At 29.9% G+C, this 23,436-nt stretch overlaps 2 protein-coding genes across 5 annotated transcripts in view; one reads left to right on the plus strand and one right to left on the minus strand.

The window, feature by feature from the left end:
* Nucleotides 1-23,436, minus strand: part of LOC113372214 (alpha-methyldopa hypersensitive protein-like) — a 118,301-nt gene that overhangs the window by 79,324 nt on the left and 15,541 nt on the right. Inside the window, exon 2 of the mRNA XM_026612535.1 lies at nt 18,542-18,590. The gene's annotated coding sequence lies outside the window, so the exon portion shown is untranslated. The remainder of the gene's footprint in view (nt 1-18,541; nt 18,591-23,436) is intronic.
* LOC113372215 (LIM/homeobox protein Lhx3) overlaps nt 1-23,436 on the plus strand; it is a 79,467-nt gene that overhangs the window by 41,830 nt on the left and 14,201 nt on the right. For 3 of the 4 annotated variants that reach the window (XM_026612536.1, XM_026612538.1, XM_026612539.1), the window contains exon 1: nt 19,358-19,710. The exons of the other annotated variant lie outside the window; for it this stretch is intronic. In XM_026612536.1, the coding sequence (XP_026468321.1) occupies nt 19,599-19,710 (112 nt within the window). In that variant the 5' untranslated portion in view covers nt 19,358-19,598. Of the gene's footprint in view, nt 1-19,357; nt 19,711-23,436 lie in introns of those variants that run through there. 4 annotated transcript variants of the gene reach the window in all.

The following is a 23,436-nucleotide window of genomic DNA, read 5'->3' on the forward strand; positions in this document are numbered from 1 at the left end:
TTTAGAACTTGTTCTAAATTTTAAATATTGATCTAAATTTCAGATATTGTTCTAGTTCTAGTTCTAGATCTAAATTTTAGATATTGCACTAAATGTTAGATAATGCTCTGAGTTTTAGATACTGTTCTAGTTCTATTTGTTCTAATTTTAGATATTTTTCTAAATTTTAGATCTAGTTCTAAATTTTAGAACTTGTTCTAAATTTTAGATTTAGTTCTAAATTTTAGATCTTGTTCTACATTTTAGATTTGTACTAAATTTTAGATCTAGTTATAAATTTTAAAAATTGTTCTAAATTGTAGATATTATACTAAATTTTAGATATTGTTCCAAATTTTAGAGATTAAAAAATTGTATACTTTACTTTTTTGGAGGCTTTTGATTATGGTGGACATTTTTACCCGTGGACCCTTAAGCGTTAGTCAACATAGAGCAATTTTGGAAGTTTATAATTTTATTCACAAATGTATTATCTGGATTCGGTATAGATTCCATTAATACTGTTAGCATATCATTTAAATGTTCTATTACAAAAATCACAGTTAGTATTTTTGCTTTTCCTTATCCAATATTTGTTGTTTCATTACTGACTTGTAGAAATAATTTTTATCAAAACACCGACGACCTGGTTTCTAAATCAATAACCTGCTGATACACGTTATTCGTGCCAATGCCGTCATGACTTGTCCTATTGATATGTACTGTGGTGAGCTTTTATTTTGTTGAGTTAATGGTTCTTTCTGGCTCACACAGAGGGTAGAAAAATAATGATATACATTAACAATGAGTGGTCATATACCTAACACACGTGCTGCTTTTTAATCAGGTATATTACACAGGTATTTTTTGTTTGGATAATATATATATCACTTGTAAAAATAATACACTAAATGCGTCTGGGTAGAGTGGAGTAACCAAATTATTAGGACTAATGTAGACAATGATTTATGTCACTGGAATTGATTGAACACACACTCACATATATATACAAACATATTTACAAATATTTAATTAACTTAGTTGAATGGCTTTAAAAAATATTTTTACAATAGTGATAACCATCAATACACCATAAATTTCTTCTCTTCGGTACAAAAATAAACATCCAGAAACCTGCTTCGAGCGATTGAAAATCAATTTCCAATTACTCTGGTATTGTTGGGTTTCCTCTGAAGCCAGATAGTGGTGGAAAATAGAAAACATATAGAGATGTTCATTCTCAGATCTCAAAAATAGTATCTACCAGGGTAGATAGATCCATCTGAGCCATCTGTCCTTCAGCAGATGCGCGCCACGAGCCGACACGTGGCGAACACATAAGCGCTAATGAATATTTGTGCAGATCGAAGCAGATAGAGCACGTTTATATATAATCATATACTGAGAAAAATATATTTTTGCACAAAGTTAAATAAGACACAAGTTAGTTTTATTACTGAAAATGTTGAGCACTTTATGGATATTCAAGAAACACACATTGTCGGACTTAATTTTGATGTATTGCGTAGAATGCATCAATTTTTTTTCATGTGTCATTTATAATTTTGACTGTTAATAATATAAAACAATCAAAATTAAATTAATTAATATAAACATTGAATAATTTGATATTTTCAAATTGAATGGTCACTCAGATTCTTAAGACACAAATTTCTAGAAGACTGAAAGAGAAGCTGCTCAAAGATAATATTGAAGAACTTTATCGTTGTAAAAATGGATCAGAATTGGATATAATATGTATCACAATAATTTATATGTGTGTTTAAAAGGGTGTTTATATGTATGTGAGTGAACAAACCAAATAGCCCATAGAATAGTACTGTATTCTAATTGCTATTGAAAATGAAATAATATAAAAAAGTAATATTAATCAAATTATTGAGTTCAATTTTATATTTGCTTTAGCGAAATATTTCAGTTCGAATGTTGTTAAATTAACTATCTATATGTAATTAATATCACAGGCTTTTTAAAACCTATTTTGAACTTTTTTTTTACTATTTAAAACTTTATCATATAATTTACAAACTACGTTTAATTAATTTTTGAAGCATTGAGATTCGTGCAGTCAATCTTTTGTTATTTTCAGTTTTATAAAACAAAGCATTATTAAACCCATTTGAATATTTTTATTAATAATACCTTCAATAACGCATTCCATTGAAGAAATGCAATTTGCCGATTTGATTTATATTATTTAAATAAAATCATTCATTCAGTTTTTAAGGAATGTAAAATTATCAATCGCGTGCTAGAATATTTACAAATAAAATCGTGGATATAGTATTGTGAATCATAATTAAGAATAGTCGTATTGTTTTACTTTTTTCGCATATTAATTATAGATTTGAATATGCGGAATGAATAATATTTATTGTATTTTGTTTTTACTGTAATCAATATTTTATAGAAATTGAACAAATTAGGAAATACACACACACACATATATATATATATATATATATATATTTATAATTATATATAATTAAGTAAATAAAAGCATATTAACTCTATTTTTGCACTAACTTATTCAAAAAATTACATATGAAGCTTTCTGACAAAGAGATTTCATATTAAATATCTTTAACATGTTTAATTTATAACACATGTCAATTTATTATGTGTTTTAGTTTTTGTTGATGTTGATTAAAATTACGATCTTGTACTCAAAACATCTTTAACTTTTAAGTTTATTAAATTAGACGCCTCTCGGAATGTTTTATTCTGTTGAACACAAATAGCAATGGTGCCTCCTTCACTTTGTGATAACTATAAAGTAATTTTAAACAATTCTTCTAAATTTATTTTTTTAAAATTACAGTTTTTTTCTCATCGTCCACCCTCACAATTAGTAACCACACTAAGTGATCTTTTGGTATTTTAAATTCTTTTATTTCTATGTCATCTCTCACCTATAAAAAGTCGCATGTTTTCTGCACACTATATTTATTTTGACATTAGGAAACAATTAGGTCATTTAGGAAACTATAGGAATTCAATTCGTACTTTTATTGTAAATTGACACGATTAGAAAGGTGTACATTTTCTATTAGTTATGAGTTATCTAGAAGCACTCTATCTTAAATGTAGGTCTATTCAATTATTTTACTGTTTAATTATTTTTTTTTTTTTTGTAGATTGTAGTTTAAGGAAGATGATATAAGATCGTTTGTCAAATCGTTTGAACCTAATAAAGATTTTGTGAACTTCTATAATTATTGTTTGATGTATTGCCCTAAGGATTTTGCCTCGCATAACTTAACATTAAAATTATTAAACAAAAACTTATATATATATATATATATATATATATATATTCATATTAAATATTAAAAAGTTCAAAAATAGAAATAATTTCCTGCTCCAAGTTGCGTACAATTTTGTCCTGAAGATATAACGATTACCAGCAACATGCTAACAAATTGTATAAAAGCCGTCTATTGTGAGTGTTGACGAATTGGATTGGATTGCCTCATCGACATAGTATGGATAGAGACACCCTTCTATTCTATACCAAATCCTTATCGGGAGAAAATCACGAAAGTGAAGCACCACTCCGGCAAACACAACAGAAGAATCGCCCTCGGAGTCACGCGACGGACGGCTATCGGCCTATCGGGCCCATAATGGCGCAAAGCCGGGCACGCACAATACGCTAAATATTAATATTTAGTTTGTATAGAAGAAGCCCGTTTAGATTAAGCAAAGCCTTGTTTTGTATCGTATTGAAATATTCTGCTTCATCTCGAATAAAAGCAGTAGTGGGCGTAGTAGGATATTTTTAATTAAGGGTAAATCGAGGGACGCTTGAATGAGTAAAGCTGTTTGTTTGATATTAACTCTACGAGTATTAAAAGTGATTTTATACATTGCAAATGCAGCAAAATTTAGGATAAAAAATATAAAACTTCAAAATTTTAGAATAATAAAAATTTTAACTTCACCAAAATTTAATTTTTTTAAAAAAAATGGATATATTTAGATATCTAATCTAATTTATCTAATGTTTATACTTATGCATTGAAACAGAGACTGTTATAGATTATAACAATTATCTTGCAGATAAAAGCCTTAATTAGCTCCAAAATGCTTTTTAACGAAGCCAATATGTAGGTTTGTTCAAACCTACGATGGTTTTTATTTTATCTGATAATTTGTTATATTAGCTATAGTTCACTAATTTACACATAATATGTGTTTTTAGAATGCTTTTATTTTTTTATTTCGTTTTCCCAAATCAAATATTATTCTTATCGGTCATGTTTTATGCTAAAAACATATATTTATCTAAAAAAAATGTTTTTTCTGCAGATTGTTGACTAACATGTATTGATATTTGATATAAGCTATCAACAAGATATTCTTTATATTTATCATTTCAGATATCATAAAGCTCATGCTGTGTAAACGATCTTTGCTATTAGTATATATAAATATTTCACAACATATTATTGTTGAAAGTTTTTTTTAAAAAATGGGTATATACAACCATCCATATATATATATAAAGATATTAAAAATCATTTTGATCAGCTTTACCAAAATTTTTGACTGACAGAATACATTTCTAATTTTTTATTTACCTATAGTTGTTAGCAAAAAACGTTGTATATAAAATTTTATTATTAACTTATAATGAAAAGTTATATAGCAAAAAGTACATAAGGACTTTCGTTCTATGCAATTGTGCAGACATGAATGCTCTTCAGTTTAAAAGAACGCGCTCATATAAACATGAATACGATATGAAAGTAAGTATGACTATATAAATGATTTATGAACTACAAGAGCTTTTCCGATGCAAAGTGATCCTATGAAAACTTTTTCAGAATCACGTCGCCTTTTGACGGCTATCGCCGAGAGCTTTTAGTACTATGTCGAACATAACAGTTTCGTTCCAGATTTCTGATTTAATGATTTAAATTATACATTACTATGAAAATTTAAATGCACAATATAACCATTGATATTATGCTTTTGATACTTTGCAAAGAAACTATTCTTTTATGCAGTACTATTTCCTACAAAATAAAGCTCTACTTACAATGCCAATGATAATGCACCATTATCGCTATAAGTAGGAAATGTATGTTGAAAGATGAACCGTTTTATTAACTATTTTATAATAATGTATAGAGTTTTCTGAGCACATCTAGGTCGTATAAGAGAAACAGAAATCGATTTCGAAAAATTGATCACATGGTATGAGCGTGCATTTTTCGAAAAATTATCCCGCGCTGAATAATTAAAAATTGCCTGGTCTAAAAACATGAAAATTCATACAATGCAATTTATATTAGGCTCACGGATCAATTTCTCCCCGACTCGAGAATCAAATTGTTTCCTTATCATTTATTCACGGATTTTGTATTCAGGCTTTGGCACGTGATGTAGGCACTTTTCTTTGGCTCAGTACCGCATTTATATGCATCAGGTACATCTATTATTTCGTTTAGGAAAGCCGATAGACTCGTACGCCTTCAGAGAGAGTTATGTGCAGCAATCGCGGATGCTTTGTCTTCTCTTATTCAATTCAACAAGTCGTATTTTGCGTTTTACGAGGCACGGTTTTGTAACATTCGTTGTTAATTTTTCACCTTTACATATATGTTCTTTTATAGAAAATTTGCAATTGTATATGTACATGTATATGTATATTATATACATTTGTCTCGGAATGGATCTTTCCAATGAATAATGTCCATGCGCGTGTGTAAAGACCGTGACAGTTTGCGAGGAATAATTGTTACAACGTTCCATTCAGATGCAGAAAATAGAGAGGACGGCCGCTTATTGTTGGTCAGTTTTATGTCATGAAGTTTTATAATGTTAAGCTGGAATTTTATTTTCGTTCGTTTTGCAATACTTTGCTATTAAATCACTATAGACAAAAATCACAAAATATCACAAAAGGGAAAGGGTTTAGTTAGTTGTCACGTGTATTTGTTAGTACCCGGATTAAATAAAATCCAAGATTCTGCAAAAAAGAAAAATAGAAAAATTCAAAAATTTTCTCAAGGTGTTAAAATACACGTGATGGGTGGCAGTGGGAGGTAAGAGTGCGGTCAATTTTAATTCCTAAATAAAAAATGCTATAAATTTATCAAAAAGGTGTTTTCTATATAATTTATTTCTTCTTAATCATCGAGTTATTGTTGGTAAACTGTGTTTCCGACTCTGTGTCTTATTCGAGCAAATGGCGAATATATGTGCGAACGAACGCGTTGATAAATGAAGCGGGCGTTCGGAATCGATTCGTCGCACTCGTGATGGTATACAGTCAACAAGTCATGTTTCGGAACACACTGGACAGGTAACGTAGTGCCTTATACCTAGAGATGTGCCATCACCTGGATCAGAGACCACCATCGAACAGAGGAAATATTCTCTATTTCAACCTAAAATCTAAATTTGATAGATTTTAGGAATAAATTTTGACCAAATTATATGTATACATATTGAAAAATATGGTAGGGTAGGGTGGGGCTAGTTGAGCAATCGAAATATCTCGAAAACTATTCACCGTCCGTTTAGGCATTATGGCGGAAAGATAGAGGTTTGGAAGAAATAAACATCCCGCTATCGCTAGTGGCCGCTGCACAAATGAGTGAGGCTCACGGGCGTTTTGTTTATTTTGAGACCAAAAAGTAAAAACGTAATTCATCACGATTTTTCGTCTGGTTTAGTCAAATGTTATTTATTTTTAATCAGGTAAATGTTATTCTTCCATATAATTATAGTACTTTTAATATGCACAGAGATTCTGGGTATAATTCTCACGGTTTTTTTATAAACTCACTTTTATTTTAAAATTCCGAGTTGGGGTTAGTTGAGCATAGTTGCTAAACTTGTTCTGTCACTAAGACAATTACCATTAACTTCCAGAAATTAATTATTATTTTTAAGATTTAAGCTAAGTCTATGAGTAATAATATAAACAAATAATGATTTTAAACAAAAATACTGAATGGTAAAATAATTTCTAAAATACGATATTGTTTTGTTGATTCTACTTTTGGTTAATTACTCAAAGAAAATTACTATAAGTTTTGTTTTCTCTGTCAATATAGACTATAAATATAGAACTAGTTATCAAAACTTATTTTATTTCATCACTAATCGACATTGAACCTATGCTTTCATTATACTTTCTTAGTGCTCAACTTGCCCCACCTATGGGGTACATTGAGCATACTTGACTTTTGGCATTTAAACAGCTGTAGCTTTTAAATTTTACTTATTACCAAAAAATAGTATTAACACTTTTGTTAAGCAATAAACAACAAATCCATTAAGCCAATAAGCAATTTATTGAGACTTTTCTTTGAGGAGCTACATCCGTTTAAGTAAAAATTTGCTCTAGCCCCGCCCTACCCTACGGATCTATAGTCCAAGTAGTAGTTTTATAGTTGCTTGTTTGATACGTGTGTATATTATCGTTATTATACTAACCTCTACTACTTTACCATTTCACCATCATTGAATACAAATATTGGCATCGGTGTACAATAAAAAAATCAATCTTAAATAATTTCTATGCATGTACAATTCAGTTTTTTTCTAGGCTTCACATATCACAAGCGTGAGTGAAAACCTGAATTTCTATTTCGATTTTTTTACTTGAAAATCCTACAAAGCTTTCGCTTAATTTCAGTTTGTAGCTTTATTTTGCAATAAAATTGTTGCATTTGGAAAGATATGGACAGAAAGACGTCGGAAGGTTTCAAAACGCAATCTAACCAATAAAACAGTTTAGTGCCTGACTTATTGTTAACTCTCATTGTATGGCGCTGGGTTCTGCGGGCCTTCGCGCGTCGCCTTGTGATTTAACGCGAAATGTAAATGAAAAAGTGATAGTTGAAATCCTGAGGCGGACGATGTATGATGTGGAGTCATAAAGTGTTCCGTACAAACAAACATACGTGCCTCGGCGCCGACACGGCTTGTGACACGCATCATACACGAATTATGTCCATTCTATAATACAAGTCGTATCTGTGTGTGCATTCAACAAATCGCTGTCCGTCCGAAAGGAGAAGGAAATTCCACGTGAGAAAACGCCAGGAATCAATTGCTTTTACTATTTGACCGCGGACGCCTTCACTTTTTGAATGATCCATCTACTTTATACACTTGAACTGCCATTATTATTACCAGTACTAAAGTATATACATATTTATTACTTATGGTATCATTAATAGACATAAAAATTTGGTAACAGGAATGGACGAATGGACCATCCCAAATATACCGGAATGTCATTAAAGCGCGCCGAAGAACTTGCTATTTTTTTAAATGTTTTCATATTAGCGGCAATTACTTTAAATAATACTTACCGTTTATCTTTACATTATTCTACTTGACTTTTTAATTATATAAGTGGAATAGAAGCCCCATAGTCAATTCTAGGTTTTAGCAAAACGTGAACCAACTTTAGAGCCAGAGCAGATTTTTTGCTGCCATTTAGCGACAGATATAAATATTATCAATGTGTGAAAAACTCATCATATTCTAACCATATCTCCGATTGCATCGATTTGTGGGATGACTACTAACTCATCCCATGAGATGCATAGAAAATATCATTCAATATTGTTCGATCAATAATCCAATAGCAAGCATAATATTTTAATTTTTTATAGCTTCCGATCTTATTGTTATAAGAAGTAGGTAAACGCTCTATGGCTATAATCGAATTGCAAATTTAACCATAAAAACTATAAGCACAATTCAAAAACTTTTCACGTCTATTTGCATCATGAACAAGAGTAGATGTTAATTTACGATTAGCATCCTGCAGGGCGTTTATAAACAACAAAACTTTAAGATCAATAGAAAATTGATCTTGAACTTGCTAATTCTTGAAATAATTATATATAAAAATTATAGAATAGACGGTATTAATATTAAAGAATTAGAGTAATGCTGATTTGAACAAAGTGCTGCTTTTGCATAAATTTAAACTATTTTTTGCCTTGGATTGTCAATATTGTTAATGCATATTGGCATAATTTAACATGGCTAAAAAATCCGATAAAAGATATTGTTACAAATGATTACTTAAATAACAAGTGTCTGTTCTAAATAAAGACCTTACATAGATCTTGTCGAGCGCAAAATAAGTACATAAAGATAGAAGGGGACTCTGACGTCACTTGCTGAACGAACGTAGCCGACAATCGTAGAACTCTCACGATTGATTAAATGTCATATGACATATGTTTTTCAAGTACAAAGGTTGCAAGATACAGAAGCCAATATATAAAAGTTTTTTGTTTATTGTTTTTATCTAATTTTATTGATATTTTAATAAACATTGTTAAAAAAATAAATAAATATACTAATATTCAGATGATCCAATCATCATAAACAATTATCTAAAATAATCTTATATATAAAAATGGATCGCAAAATGTGTTGGTAAGCGCATAACTCAATAACGCCTGGATTAATTTGGCCAATTCTTTTTTTAAAATGTTCGTTGAAATCCAAGGGTGGTTCTTACGGCGAGAAAAATTCGAATAATTGCCTGAAAAACCATAAAACAGCCCTTTTCTTTTTAACATACAAATGTTTTCTAACTAAAACGTAGAATCTAGTTGAACTTTATTGCTATTATATAAAGTTCATATTAAATTACAAGCTGTATACTGTATACTCCTCCTAAACTATTATTCGGATTTTGATAAAACTTTCTGAAGTTTGTTAAGGAAATTTTCTAGGATGTATGTGATTATAAAGTACTGGGAAGTATGTGCAATATTGTAGAAATAAATGGGAAAAACGACATGTCATTATTTGCATTAAAAACAAATGAGAACTATCATCTGCAAAAAAATTCAATTTACTTATGAACCTAGACAATATTTAAATAAATATATGATTATGAATAAGAAAAATAAAATGTCTACATTATTATTGCCAAAAAGCTGCCGAGACTTCCATTTCTAATATAGTGTGCGAATTGAGACTCATCATTTTATTTAAAGCAGTTCTACATTTAAAATCGATCATATTATAAATTTATATGCATTTTGGCGTGAAGAGTAATTTAAAAAACAATAATTATTGCTTTTGGGTAAACGTAAAGATATGGGTACAGGACAAAGTCTGTCGGGTCATTAAGTATATCATAAATCTGTGCATTGCAAATATGATGATTATTAGCACTGCTATTAGGATCAGGTTACTATGGTAACGCATGCAATGAAATTACAGATGTCGCATGTTTTTAACTCAAGTTTAGGAGCTCAATCAAAAATCACATTTTCTTTTACCAATTTCCTTTACTGATTATTGAAAAAATAAATTTATCAATTTAGTTAGTTGGCAACTGCAAAGTTAGCTGCTTCGTTTCTTCTTGTGGGTCATTAACATCGAGTGAGGGCAAACAGGTCATCCGTGGCCTGACTCCCGGTGACTGGCGACCCCGGCTTTGCGTTGCGCCCGCAAAGGATCGTATCGCTGCCTTGAACGGTAGATACCCTGACGAATCCCTTCGTCGATGGATTCGCATCGATGTATTTTACGTAAAGACATTTATTGCACGACCGTGGTTAATAACTTAAAACAGAGAGAATCCGAATCGATAGGTCTCAACAAAAACTTCACAGAAATATAGATACAAAGGTGAAACAATTTTATATTGATAGATTTTTACTCGATTTTTTTATTATGGAACTATCGAGTATTTTACCATTGTACATTCCTGATTAAACGTGCAAACTTTTGATGGAACTTGCCAACATACTTCAGTATATTTTCAAAGTCGTCTTAATTCGTTTAACAAAAAGTCTTATTTTGTGAAAAATTTGGAAAATTGTTTTGTGATTTTTGACTGTGGTCGTAGAATATGTTTGCTTTCACAACGTTTGTTCAATGGAAATAGCAATCATCTTTTTTCCTAATAATAAAATATGAAGATAAATATATATCATACAGTTTTCTTTCGCATCGATGTATTTTACGTAAAGACATTTATTGCACGACCGTGGTTAATAACTTAAAACAGAGAGAATCCGAATCGATAGGTCTCAACAAAACCTTCACAGAAATATAGATACAAAGGTGAAACAATTTTATATTGATAGATTTTTTACTCGATTTATTTATGGAACTATCGAGTATTTTACCATTTTACAATCCTGATTGTGAGAATTTTTGATAAAACTTGTGAGAAAATGTGAGCACTTTTGATGGAAATTGCCAACACACTTTAGTACATTTTCATAGTCGACTAATTTTGAAAATTTATAATACATAGTTTAACAAAAAGTCTTAATTCTTAAAAACTTGGAGTCAATTGTCTTGTCTGTGGTCGTGCAATATGTCTCCTCTCACAACATTTGTTCAACAAAAATGGTATTTATCTTTTTTTTTCCTGATAATAAAATATGAAGACAATAAATGTATATTACACAGTTTTCTTTATATTAACGATTAATGTCAGAAATTAGATTCTGATATTATTTTTTCATAAAAGTACTCTAAGTCACGTGTTTCACAATGGCATATATCATGTAACGACGCGGACACGTGACTAATCCCAAAATGCTTCGGTATCATCAGGGTTGTTTGATCTTTTCATTTTCGAGTGTGGAAATATTAAACATTTTTGTTATAATAATTTACCAAAATGATCCGCAAATTTATAATAGAAATCATAAAAGTTAACGACTTAATTTAGAGTAATTGTAATTGCAGAATGTTGGGTGAAAATTAAAAATACACACCATATTTCACATTTGAAATAAATTGACCCTATTACTCAAGCTTTATTTTAAAATTTGTTTTGATTTTGAGATGAATCGAATTTTTAAAGTATCTTTACAATAACTTCTTGACTCATTTTGAAATAAGCTCACTCAGTCAAAAGAAATCAAGTGTCAATGAAAAATTCAACTTGAAAAAAAATATTTACTGCTGAGATGATGATTCGTATTAAAGAGAGTTTCTATCTCTCTAATATTAAAATTAAATTCAAATCTTCGAGCAGTTTAAAATAAGTTTTTGTTTCATTTTGAAAAAAGCTCACTCATTCACAACAATTCAATTTTCGATAAAATAACTTGAATAAATTATTCACTAGTGAGATGATAATGAAATTCAAATTTAAATTTTCAACAATATTAGGGGTACTAAAGGGGGGCCTGATATGTTCTTTCTTTTTTATATTTATCAAAAAAATTCCTAGGTAGTCATATTTTTAGACAGTTGTAGTTACAAAATAAAATTGAAAAAAAATCTTTGAGCTAATGAATACCTGAAGCTATAAGTGCTGACAAAAATTACATTGAAAGATTTGGAAATATTCAGTTACATTGAACTAGATCGCTTTCAATAATACTGCTCAACAACAATAATATTAAAACCACCACTGGGCATCCTGAAATATCCTATTTTCTTTATATTAATCAAAACAATTACTAGGCGTCATATGTTGAAACAGTTGTAATTACAAAATGAAATAATGGAGAATCTTTGAGTTAATGAATTCCCGAATCTATATAAGTGATATTATACAAGTTCTGATAAAAAATACATAGAAAAATTTAGAACTAATTGCTATACTATCACTAGAATGCATACGATCATCATGAAAATAAGACTCAAGCATGCATTTAAAAATAAATATACGTATGACATTGCTGAATATATATATATATATATATATATATATATATATATAATGACATGTAGAATATAAATATATACTATTACATAAGTTATTATATAAATTATACGATTTCTCACAGCAGGCACTTCTCTCTGAGACGTATAAAATTCATATTAAAATTCGAATAGAAATTTAAAAAAAATTACAAAAATTAGTATTTTCTTCAATTTATTTATTATATAGGCCTCATATCTGGAAATCTGATAGATGTTTGATATATGTAATTTCTGGTAAAATTATTTTATCTATAATATCGATCAAATAGAGATCCCATTTGCTACAATTACATTATTTACACAATCATATACCACATTTATCGCGCTAAAGTGTCTTACCAAAGTTTTTTTTAGATTTAATTAAGAATGTTGTAACTGGCGCGTCTGAAAAATATGAACCGTGGGTGGATGTTGTTTGAGCGCGATCCGCGGTTTGCTCGAGGGAATTGAGGGAACCGTTTCGACACGCGACTTTCGAGTCAAAATCAAATTAGGCGCGCGCACGCCTTGCTAAATTCTATAGATACACTATATGATCGCTCCCTTTTCGAAAATTGAAGCCAAACAACCGAACGGACGGTCGAGGGATTGTTACTGATTAAGATTTATAACTGAGCAGTTTTCAAATCAAGGAAACACACTACTGGATTTGTAATGATGTGCCATTTGTCAGAGGAAATAGAGAAGAAAAAAGATAAAAGACTAAAGTGAAATACTGTATAATTAATACTAAAACATTATAGTTGCAATTGCCTCGTATATACATGGTGTCTAAGGGTATATATAATATAAACTTTATGTTTGGTTATCTTCTTATATATAAAAATAAATCGCAAAATGTGTTGGTAAGTTCATAACTCAGCAACGCCTGGACCAATTTGGCCAATTTTTTTTTTAAATGTTCGTTGAAGTCCAAGGATGGTTCTTAAGGCGAGAAAAAAATCCAATAATTGCCGAGAAAACCCTAAAAACAGCCCTTTTCTTTTTCTCATACAAACGTTTTCTAACTAAAACGTAGAATCAATTTGAGTTCTATTGCTATTATATAAAGTTCATATTAAATTACAAGCACTCACTGTATATTCCTTCTAAACGATTATGCGGATTTCAATAAATCTTTCTGAAGTTTGTTAAGGAAATTTTCTAGGATGTATGTGATTATAAAGTACTGGGATGTATGTGCAATATTGTAGAAATAAATGGAAAAAAATTCAAAAAAACGACATGCCATTGTTTGCATTGAAAACAAATAAAAACTATCATCTGCCAAAAATTTCAATTTACTTATGAATAATATTAGAATATGTATAATAAATTTATGATTATGAATAAGAAAAATTAAACGTCTACATTATTATTGCCAAAAAGCAACTGAGATATGCCAGAAATTAAAATAATATAAATACAGTACATGTATGGCAGATTGAATGATACATATATGAACAGGATATGACAAATTAATTCTTTTAAAATATGAAATTAAGTATTAATCAGGGCCAGTCCCACATTTAAGGAGATGCTTGCGGAAAATACGAGCGCACGCCTTAGGGGGCGCCAACACAAGATTCGGATATTAAATTTTCAGTTTAGTTTTTTTTTCAATATATAATTTCTTTGCATCTTTTACTAATCTTTCCACAATATTTTTAAAAATCGTAAAATTTTCACTTTATAACAAATGGGAAAGTAAAAATGAATACATACAATTCGGCCTTCACGATATCGATTAGGGGAAGTTGAAGATGCAATTTTGGATATCTTAAATAATATAAAATTAAATTAATTTAATCCAACATGAAGTACCAGTATAATGTTATGGTTATGGTTATGTTATACCGTTTAGAAGACTTCAATTCCCAATATAGTGTGTTAATTGAGACTCATCATTTTATTTAAAGCAGTTCTACATTTAACATCGCTCATACTATAAATGAATATGCATTTTGGCGTAAAGAGTAATTTAAAAAACAATAATTATTATTTTTATGTAAACGTTTAAGGTGAATATTAGTATATTATATTAAAAAATTGTAATCATTGGTACAGGATAACGTCTGTCGCGTCTTCAGTTCAGTAACCAATTGGATTCAATCGCAACCTTCTAATTTAAAATTGTCATTTACCCAATATGATGGGTCCACGCAAAAGAGATTTAGACATGGATATCAGGGTATCTGATATTTATTTAACGTCCTGTTCCGAAAAATGACCATGACCGAGCCTGATTCGTTGGCTGGCGCCTCTCACGCTTGCCGTGACCGCGTCGAATGCTCAGCCGCCGTCTGATGGACCGTGCAGACTCGCGGTTGCCGGCCAACGTTAAATATAAAGATCTCTACGACCAAATATATATAAAGATCGTCTTCAAACGACCTGCTATGTCCGGCGATTAAGCAAAACTGCATAAATCGGTATTCTGATACGAACGGGATATATGTGCGGAGTAATAAAATTTTGATGTCACAAGACCTTAGTTTCTAGCATTGATGGGATTATAAAATCGTTTATTGGAGTAGCACGAAAATCATTCTCGATCGCCGGTTTTATCACCATAACTCTATTTCCACCAAATCCTGTGAAATTTTTTACACATGTTCTCAACGTAGAGAACCAATTCTCAAGTTAATTCATATTTTGTATTTATTTTCTTATATCATAATTTTTTTCAAACACTTCTTAGCTCAATCATTTGCAATTATGTGTATTTAACCCAGTTAAACTTTTTCTGGAGCAAATGACTCTAAATGTTCTTCATTTTTTATCTGCTTTATCGCAAATTATATTTGCAAAACCATATTGAAAGAGTAAATAACTTGAGCAGAATCTCTCATATCATATAGGTCATTTATTGTACATACTTTAATAGGAATACTCGTACTATATTTTCATTACATAAATGACATTCTTACCATAATTTGCCAATTCGATTTAGAAATCATATTTACAAAAATTAGGATTCGCAATGACATCGATATATAATGAAGGTATTAAATAATAAAATTGTATTAATTCACTATAAATTTATAGATGGTGATAAGCATAGTAACTTATGTTAGCACATTTTGAAAAAAATAGGCCAAACTGTTATTTATAGTGATATAAATCCTATGATATAAAGTTACATTAATGTCATTTAGAATAATTTAGATAGTTTCATTTGAACATTGAACGATTTTTATTTAAGGGTGTATTCTGGTCTAGATTTTTTTTAATCGATTTTATTTGATATTTCCAAAGATTAATTATTCCAGAAAAAGTATATAAAAGAAGTTTTTCAAATATAAATTATTTTTGGAGATATAGCTCTTTGTTCACAATAACCCCTCCCTATATTTCCTTCCTCTGATAAACTTTAAACGCGTTTTTCTCTAAACTGTTTTTTTTTTAATAAAATACGCACAATTTCTCAACTTCCACTAGATCTATTTACTAAAAATTATTCCAGTATCTTCCATATAAACTTTTTATTCAATATGGCCTATATATGCTTATCCCTAAATTCCGATCATCAGTATTTTTTTAAAAAAATCGGGAATTTAAAAAAAATGGTAACAATATTTTTATTTTGGAATAGTTGCTATTTTTTAAAAACAAATATAACTTGCCCGTAATTCATACAATTGCGACATCATTATAAAACAATACTTTAAACATTTTTTTAGATTGTTTGGAAGGCTAAAATCATGGGTTTAATCATGTGCCCATTTTTTTGAGGCTCCCCCCTACTTAAAACTTATGACTAATCCTATTTCTATGTTTTTTATATTTTCAAAAGAATCAATAACATGTAAACAAAAAAGTAAAAATATTGTTTACTCTTTTTACTCCTTTCAAAAATCGCACAAAATTCACGCCCAGAATATCCCTTTAAACAATGTAGGTGGGCTCGCCCGTAGGTAAGTGGTTAAGAGCGACGGGACTTGTTTCAGAGGTCCCGGGTTCGATACCCACTTCGAGCAGCCTGTTTTCAGGCAGCAGTGACAACGATTTTCACTTGGAAATATAGATAGCAATGTGTTTCCAAGTGAAAATAGCCTTTGCCCGGCATTGCTGCACCAATAAAAAGTCAGCCCTATTAGATTAATTCTAATAACAAAAATCATCAAATATGGATGGATTAACCATTGGGTTACCATCTAAAAATACGAAGTAAGAAGAAGTTTCAGCCCAACAGCTCATTGGACGTATGCTTCTGATTGCTGTTAAAAATATATAAAAAAACAACGTAGGTTTTCATTTAAAAATTTACAAGTGCTGAAAACACTCGTATAAACTTGCAAAGTTCTCTGTAAAAAATAGTAAAAATATTGTTTACCTTTCTTACTCCTTTCAAAAAACGCCTAAAATTCATATCTCTACCCCTTTAAACAACGTGGGTTTTTATTTCAAAATTTTGCAAGTGCTGAAAACACTCGTATAAACTCGCAGAGTTCTCTGTTAAAAATTCCTTCTCTATTTTCTTTTATTCCTCTAAATATATTCTCTCATGACACGTGTACGTATGTGCATCTCTATTCGATCCTACGGGGACACGTGCGAGGCGTGGCGCTGCTCAGACGCGGCGGATGGAAAGTCGCGAGCACGCCCATAGGCATCGGGAAATAAGTCTGGCGGCCGTGGAACAAATGCAGAAAGAACTAAAAGAACTTTACAAAGAACTTACGAAGAACACCTGATGAAGTCGACGTGAAGCTGCGCCAAGAGCGACGATGCAGCGCTGAGCTGGTTAGAATTTTACTGGGAGACGTTTGATCGATAGGGATGGTGGTTTGAAGATTGTGGTTCTCAATATAAAGTTTGATGAATTATAATAGATATTAGAAATAAAGAGAAAGAACTCTACTAGAAATTCATTTTATTGATCAAAGGGTTGGATACTAAAAGTATATTAACTAGTGGTGCATGGTGTTGTGCCTAAAGGCAAATTGCTTGAAATTTTGGAAAAAATCGACATTTTGAATTTTTTTGAAACTTTTTTCAAATATTGAAAATTTGAATTTTAATTTTTTTTAATTTTGAAACCATCGGACATGCCTTTCCAATATATCAGTCAAATCTTCTTTATACAAGTAAAATGCTTTCTGGATCATTCGTATTGGGAACTTAATGGAAACTTATTAAAAAATTAATGGTGCATTATATTGTGCCTGAAAGCAAATCGCTTAAAATTTTAGAAAAAAATCGACTTTTTGAATTTTTTTCAACTTTTTTCAAATGTTGAATATTTGAATTTCAAAATTTTTCAAAATCTTGAAACCGTTGGACTTGCCTTTCCAAAATATTAGTCGCATCTTCATTTCGTTTATACTGTAAAATGTTTTCTGAATCTGAATTTTGGAACTTTTTGCCTCGTTTATTCATAACTAACGCACTTGCCTTTTCGGAAAACTAAATGTTTGTGGCACATAGAATGTTTTTTAAATAATTTGAAATTGATTTATCCATACTCTCGGAATCGTCGACAAAAAATTGTATCCGCACATATACACACAAACGCACACATACATTATCAACACATCAATTTTTTCTAGGATATGCAAAAATTTTAATTTTTGTTTTTTTTGCGATTACTATATCTTACTCTATGGGATTAACTTCCTACATCTTGATGTTAATTTTTATTATTATTAACCAAATATTCTGCGTATATATGATTCTAACTAGAATATTGATTGATTCTGATAGGATATTGGCATCTACAGATATTTAAATTTACACTTAAAATAACAATCATATTCTACTGTCCAATTTGGTTTTGGATGCACTCATTTTGGAGAGATTTTATTTGCTTTAAAAAATTTGATTTGAGTCTACGTTTTTAATAAATATTAGCATACTAATAGCACTAAACTTATGAATTAACAATTACCTGGGAAGAGCGATTGCAAGTAAATCAGCCAGTTAACCCCTATTGCGTCCTGAAATATAAATATAAAAGATTAAAAAATAAGTATTGTATTTCACATAATACATAATTAATTTAATCACTAATTTAATATTGATAGGTTTTGCTTAAGGCAAATCAATTTAAATACTAAATTTGAAATAACTGCAAGATTGAAAAAGAATTTAATCAAGAAGTCAATTTTTCAAATCTGTGTCAATGACCAGATTTTGTATTCTTCAAGTCATTTTTTTATTTCTATAGTGTTATTTGTTGTCCATTTTAAGAGTGGTGTAAAAATAAGTACTATATGAAAAAAATAAATAAATGGTGTTTATTGTGCAAAGAAATAGATTGCAGACGTATCGCTACTCATTGTACCAACCGCGTAACCGCTTTAAATTGTTCAAATCAGTTTCAATAGCAATAAATGATAAAAGCTATTAACGTCCAACAAAATGAATAACGAGTTTACTAAGTTCCAAATAAGTAGACTTGAATAGTTGTTCCATTCCCAGCCCAAGTTCTGTCCACACATCGCGTGGCTGGGAGTGCGCGCCGGTTCATCTATAGGCGGAGCGAGCGCTCTCCGGGAAATTTGTTCGGAGGGTGAGCGAAATAAAATGCTCGATGAAAAAAGAAAACATTGCAACATGAAGAGTAGAAGAAGAAAAGAGGGATCAATTCACACATTCGGTTCCACTCGTGTAGTGGGGGCAACATATGTATTCTAAGCGCACGCGGTCCTATCGGTCATATGAGAACGGTCTTAGTGTCAAATCGACGGCCGACGAGCGCGCATGTGTGTGATAAAAGTGTCTGTGATAACGTGCATATCATCATCCTAAAACGCGTGATGTGCTCGTGAGCGATTATTACAATCATCGAATTAATTTATGTATAAAAAAACTGTGTAAACAATTTTATTTCGATTGACGTTGTCGCCAAAAATGTCGAGTACTTGCTACTACTGTTGTCAATACTAGTGATCTAAAGATAGTCGATTAGTTAGTTCTGAGTTCTATAAAGATATTGAGTGAGAATGATGCTGTTCAGAAGCGAATCCCTAACACCGCCGTCCTCAAGTCCTGACATTCAGGCTGACATCAGAGTTCCGCCGATACAGTTGGATCACTTGCCGGACGTTTTCTTATGTAAGATCATTTGAATAGTACAGTGAATTATAAACAGATATATCACTATTGTTTATGTCTTATTTATCAAAAAACTTCTTTTTAATTTCACTTTTGTTTTAATTTTATCTTGATACAGTGCAATAAATTAAGTGCTCTCCTCACGTTCATACCGTTCAGTCAATTACTTTATATATCATACATATTTCATAATTAAACTATCACTGTTTATTAACCAATTTTATATTTGAGATGTACATTTAAAATCAATGATACAGCCTTATTTATTATATATAATAAAATAAAATTGTTGTTGGTAAAAAAATATCAAATTTTGCAATAATTGCCATATAAATGAAGGAAGCACGTAAAAGCTCATGTCTCTTTAATTTATCATTATAAAGTTATTAAAATAGATACCTCAAATTAATTTGTGAACCAAATATTCTTTGTATGTATGATTCTAATTGGAATATTGATTCCAATTAGTTGATATAAAAATATAATTTTTTGCAATAATTACCATATAAATAAAGTAAGCACGTAAAAGCTCATGTCACCTCAATTTATCATTATGAAGTCATTATAATCGATACCTTAAATTAATTTGTGAACCAAATATTCTTAGTATGTATGATTCTAATTGGAATATCGATTAATTCTAATAGAATCAATTTTGTCCTTGCTTTGGCTCATTAATAATAAAAAATACTTAAAAGCTCATTTAAAGCAAAAGCAAAGCTATCCTTAGTTTCTGATTATAAAGTCAATATAATGGATAATTTGTGAAGCAAATATCCTGCTTATATGTGATTCTAATTAGAATATAGATTGATGTTAGGAAAATCAATTTTGTTCAAATTGACTTGAATTTTTCTAACAATAAATACTAAATATAAATTAAATACCTTATTGTTATCAAAAAAATAAACAGCGTCTTGAAAAATAATACCCTATAGTAAGATTAAGTTTAAGTTTAAGTTTTCCGGGAATAATTAAAAATTAGAATCCATAATCATATATAAATATATCTATATTTTAAAATAGATATTAATAAACATATCTAATTAATATCTGCGAATCAATTGATCATGGAATTCGGACAAGCCTCTTGAGTTCGAATCATATGATCAAAATTTATGTTTTGATAAAAATTGATATTTTTTAATCTTAAGTAGTTTTGAATCTACATTCGTAATCTACATAAATCTATACATATTTTACTAAAGTGTAGTATATTAACAGTTAGTAAAAAATTTGCTAAAAATATATATTGTCAATGAAACCTTTTTTAATTGCATTATAAAATATTCATTATATTAAATTACTACAGTAATATGCATTGTATTATATAATAAATATAATTTTTAACTTCCCGTAGGGTAAGTTATAGTAATCGCAAAAAAATCGAAAATGAAAATTTTCATATATCTTTACGTTTCAAAGGTTTCTGAACATTTTGGCATACCTTAGAAAAAATGGATGTATGTGTGTGTGTGTGTGTGTGTGTATGTGTGTGTGTATGTGTGTGTGTATGTGTGTGTGTATGTATGTACGTGTGTGTATGTATGTGCGGATACAAATTTTCGTCGACGATTTCAGGAACACGGATCAACCGATTTGAATAATTCAAAAAACATTCGATTCGTATTGATAAGGAGACGTGCTGATTAGTTTTTGGCGAAGGCAGGTCTAGCCGTTCCGAAGATACGGGGCAAAAAGTGCCGAAAACGGTAACTCAGTTTTTAAGAGAACGGATCGCCCGATTTGAATAATTCAAAAAACATTTCACTTGTATTGACAAGATGAAAAATCGATGAAATTTTCATGAAGGTAGGTCTAGCGGTTTCGGAGATATGGAGGAAAAAGTTAAAAAATGAGCCATTTGGCGGTCAAAAAGGATCATTAGACATATGCACATCAAATTATCAGATATTTTATAGAGATTTTAACAATAAGTATACATTTTGTCAACATTCCTATGGGTTCCGTACCAATGCTTATGCGTTAGACAGCGACGCGGCGCTTACGCGCTTTATATTTTGTGCCTATGCAGTTAAAGCAGTACGATTGCTTTGAAAAAAAGTTCAGATCTTCCACAATATGTCAAAATAAATAATTTTTTTTTTTTCAAAAAAAAAAATTAAAAATTTTTTTTTTTTTAAAAAAATTTTTTTTTTCAAAAAAAAGTTATTTTTTGTCCAATTTATAGTTTCCCAAAAATCTTATTTTTTCAAAGTAATTTTTTTTTCAAAAATGTTAATCGTTTTTAAAAAAATTATAATTTTTGGTACAGGAAGTTCCAGCAATTTGCCTTAAGGCACGATGCCTTAATTGCCTTAAGACAGAATTCCACTTACAGCTAGTTTGCTATTGCATTACTAAAATTAGTAGACAACTATATAAGTAGAAATGAAAATTTTAATGTCTGTATATTCAATTTTCAAAGATCTCGACCCAAACAGCACAAATTTTCATTACATTTTCATCTATCAACCAATTCATCCAAAAGCTCAAAATTAAAGACATTAAAATAAATTATGATGTAATAGTGTACTGATAATAAGAAAGATTGTCAAAGCATATATTATAAAAAGCATAAAAGTTTAGAATTTAAATATATTATTTCCTGGATGTCCTTTTTACAAAATAAATCATGAGCACTGGCAAAGTCTGAAATATCTCTATGAAACTTGCAAAAATCTATTAACCCATAATCATTTCAATACAGTAAATTGACGATGATATACTTACTGCCATACTAAATACTAATTTAATACTAGATATTAAATGATACTTATTTCGTACGTTTTAGTACTAAATGGGTGTCCTCATTCAGCAATTCTTAACATTAAACATGTAAAATATATAAAAACTAATTATTTTGCTTAACAAATAGATGCACCATTTAATTACAAATATATTTCAAATATCAATGTTAAAATTGGTCAGTTATTTTGCTTGGTTTCTAAATGATTCAGTTCAGACAGAATAATTTAGCAGAAGCTTTTCTTATCGCGACCTTCATTTACTACTCTTTGGTCTAGACCGCTACGAAATATTACGTAAATAAGATACTAATCTAATATTAAACATATTTTCTGTTGGTTTTGCTGTTCCTTATCGTTTAGTTAAGATATCACAACGACATCGTGGATAAAAGTCGCGAAAAGTCATTCTCAGGGTACATTGTTTGGGATCATAAATATTAATATTTGGAACAAAATGCAGACATCATGATGAAAGCACTTTTTGTTGTTATGCTTTGATTTATTGGGCAATTGCAAATATAATTTTATGATCTCATCGCTCATAAAAATCAGAAAATCTGGCACTTTGAGTCTAAAATCATAAGAATTATATTTAAAATATTTTCTGGTGTAATTTAGTACATTGATTATTTTGTCAGGATTTTGTTGATTATTATATAGAACAAATTAAAGCTTATTTACTGGTATAAAATATTTTTTTATCCAAATGTGCAATAGTTGACTTTAGAAATATATTATTAAAGCCAGGGTAATAAGTAACGAAATTTTTATTTGAAATTTCGTTTAAATTTTGTTTGTTACAAAAAATCGATCTTCTACGAAACCACCGTATATCCGATTCCTATCTTCTCAAAAATACTTATAAACTTAATTAGAACTCTTGAAAGCCTTTCACGCACAGTTCACATGTTTATATAGAATCTTGCAAATGGCATCAGGTTCTTGAATTCAAGTACATTTTTAGATGATAGTATCA

The sequence above is a fragment of the Ctenocephalides felis genome, unplaced genomic scaffold (assembly GCF_003426905.1).
Source record: "Ctenocephalides felis isolate EL2017-DRISC unplaced genomic scaffold, ASM342690v1 CF-g0.4_SCAFFOLD_01604, whole genome shotgun sequence".
NCBI lineage: Eukaryota > Metazoa > Arthropoda > Insecta > Siphonaptera > Pulicidae > Ctenocephalides > Ctenocephalides felis.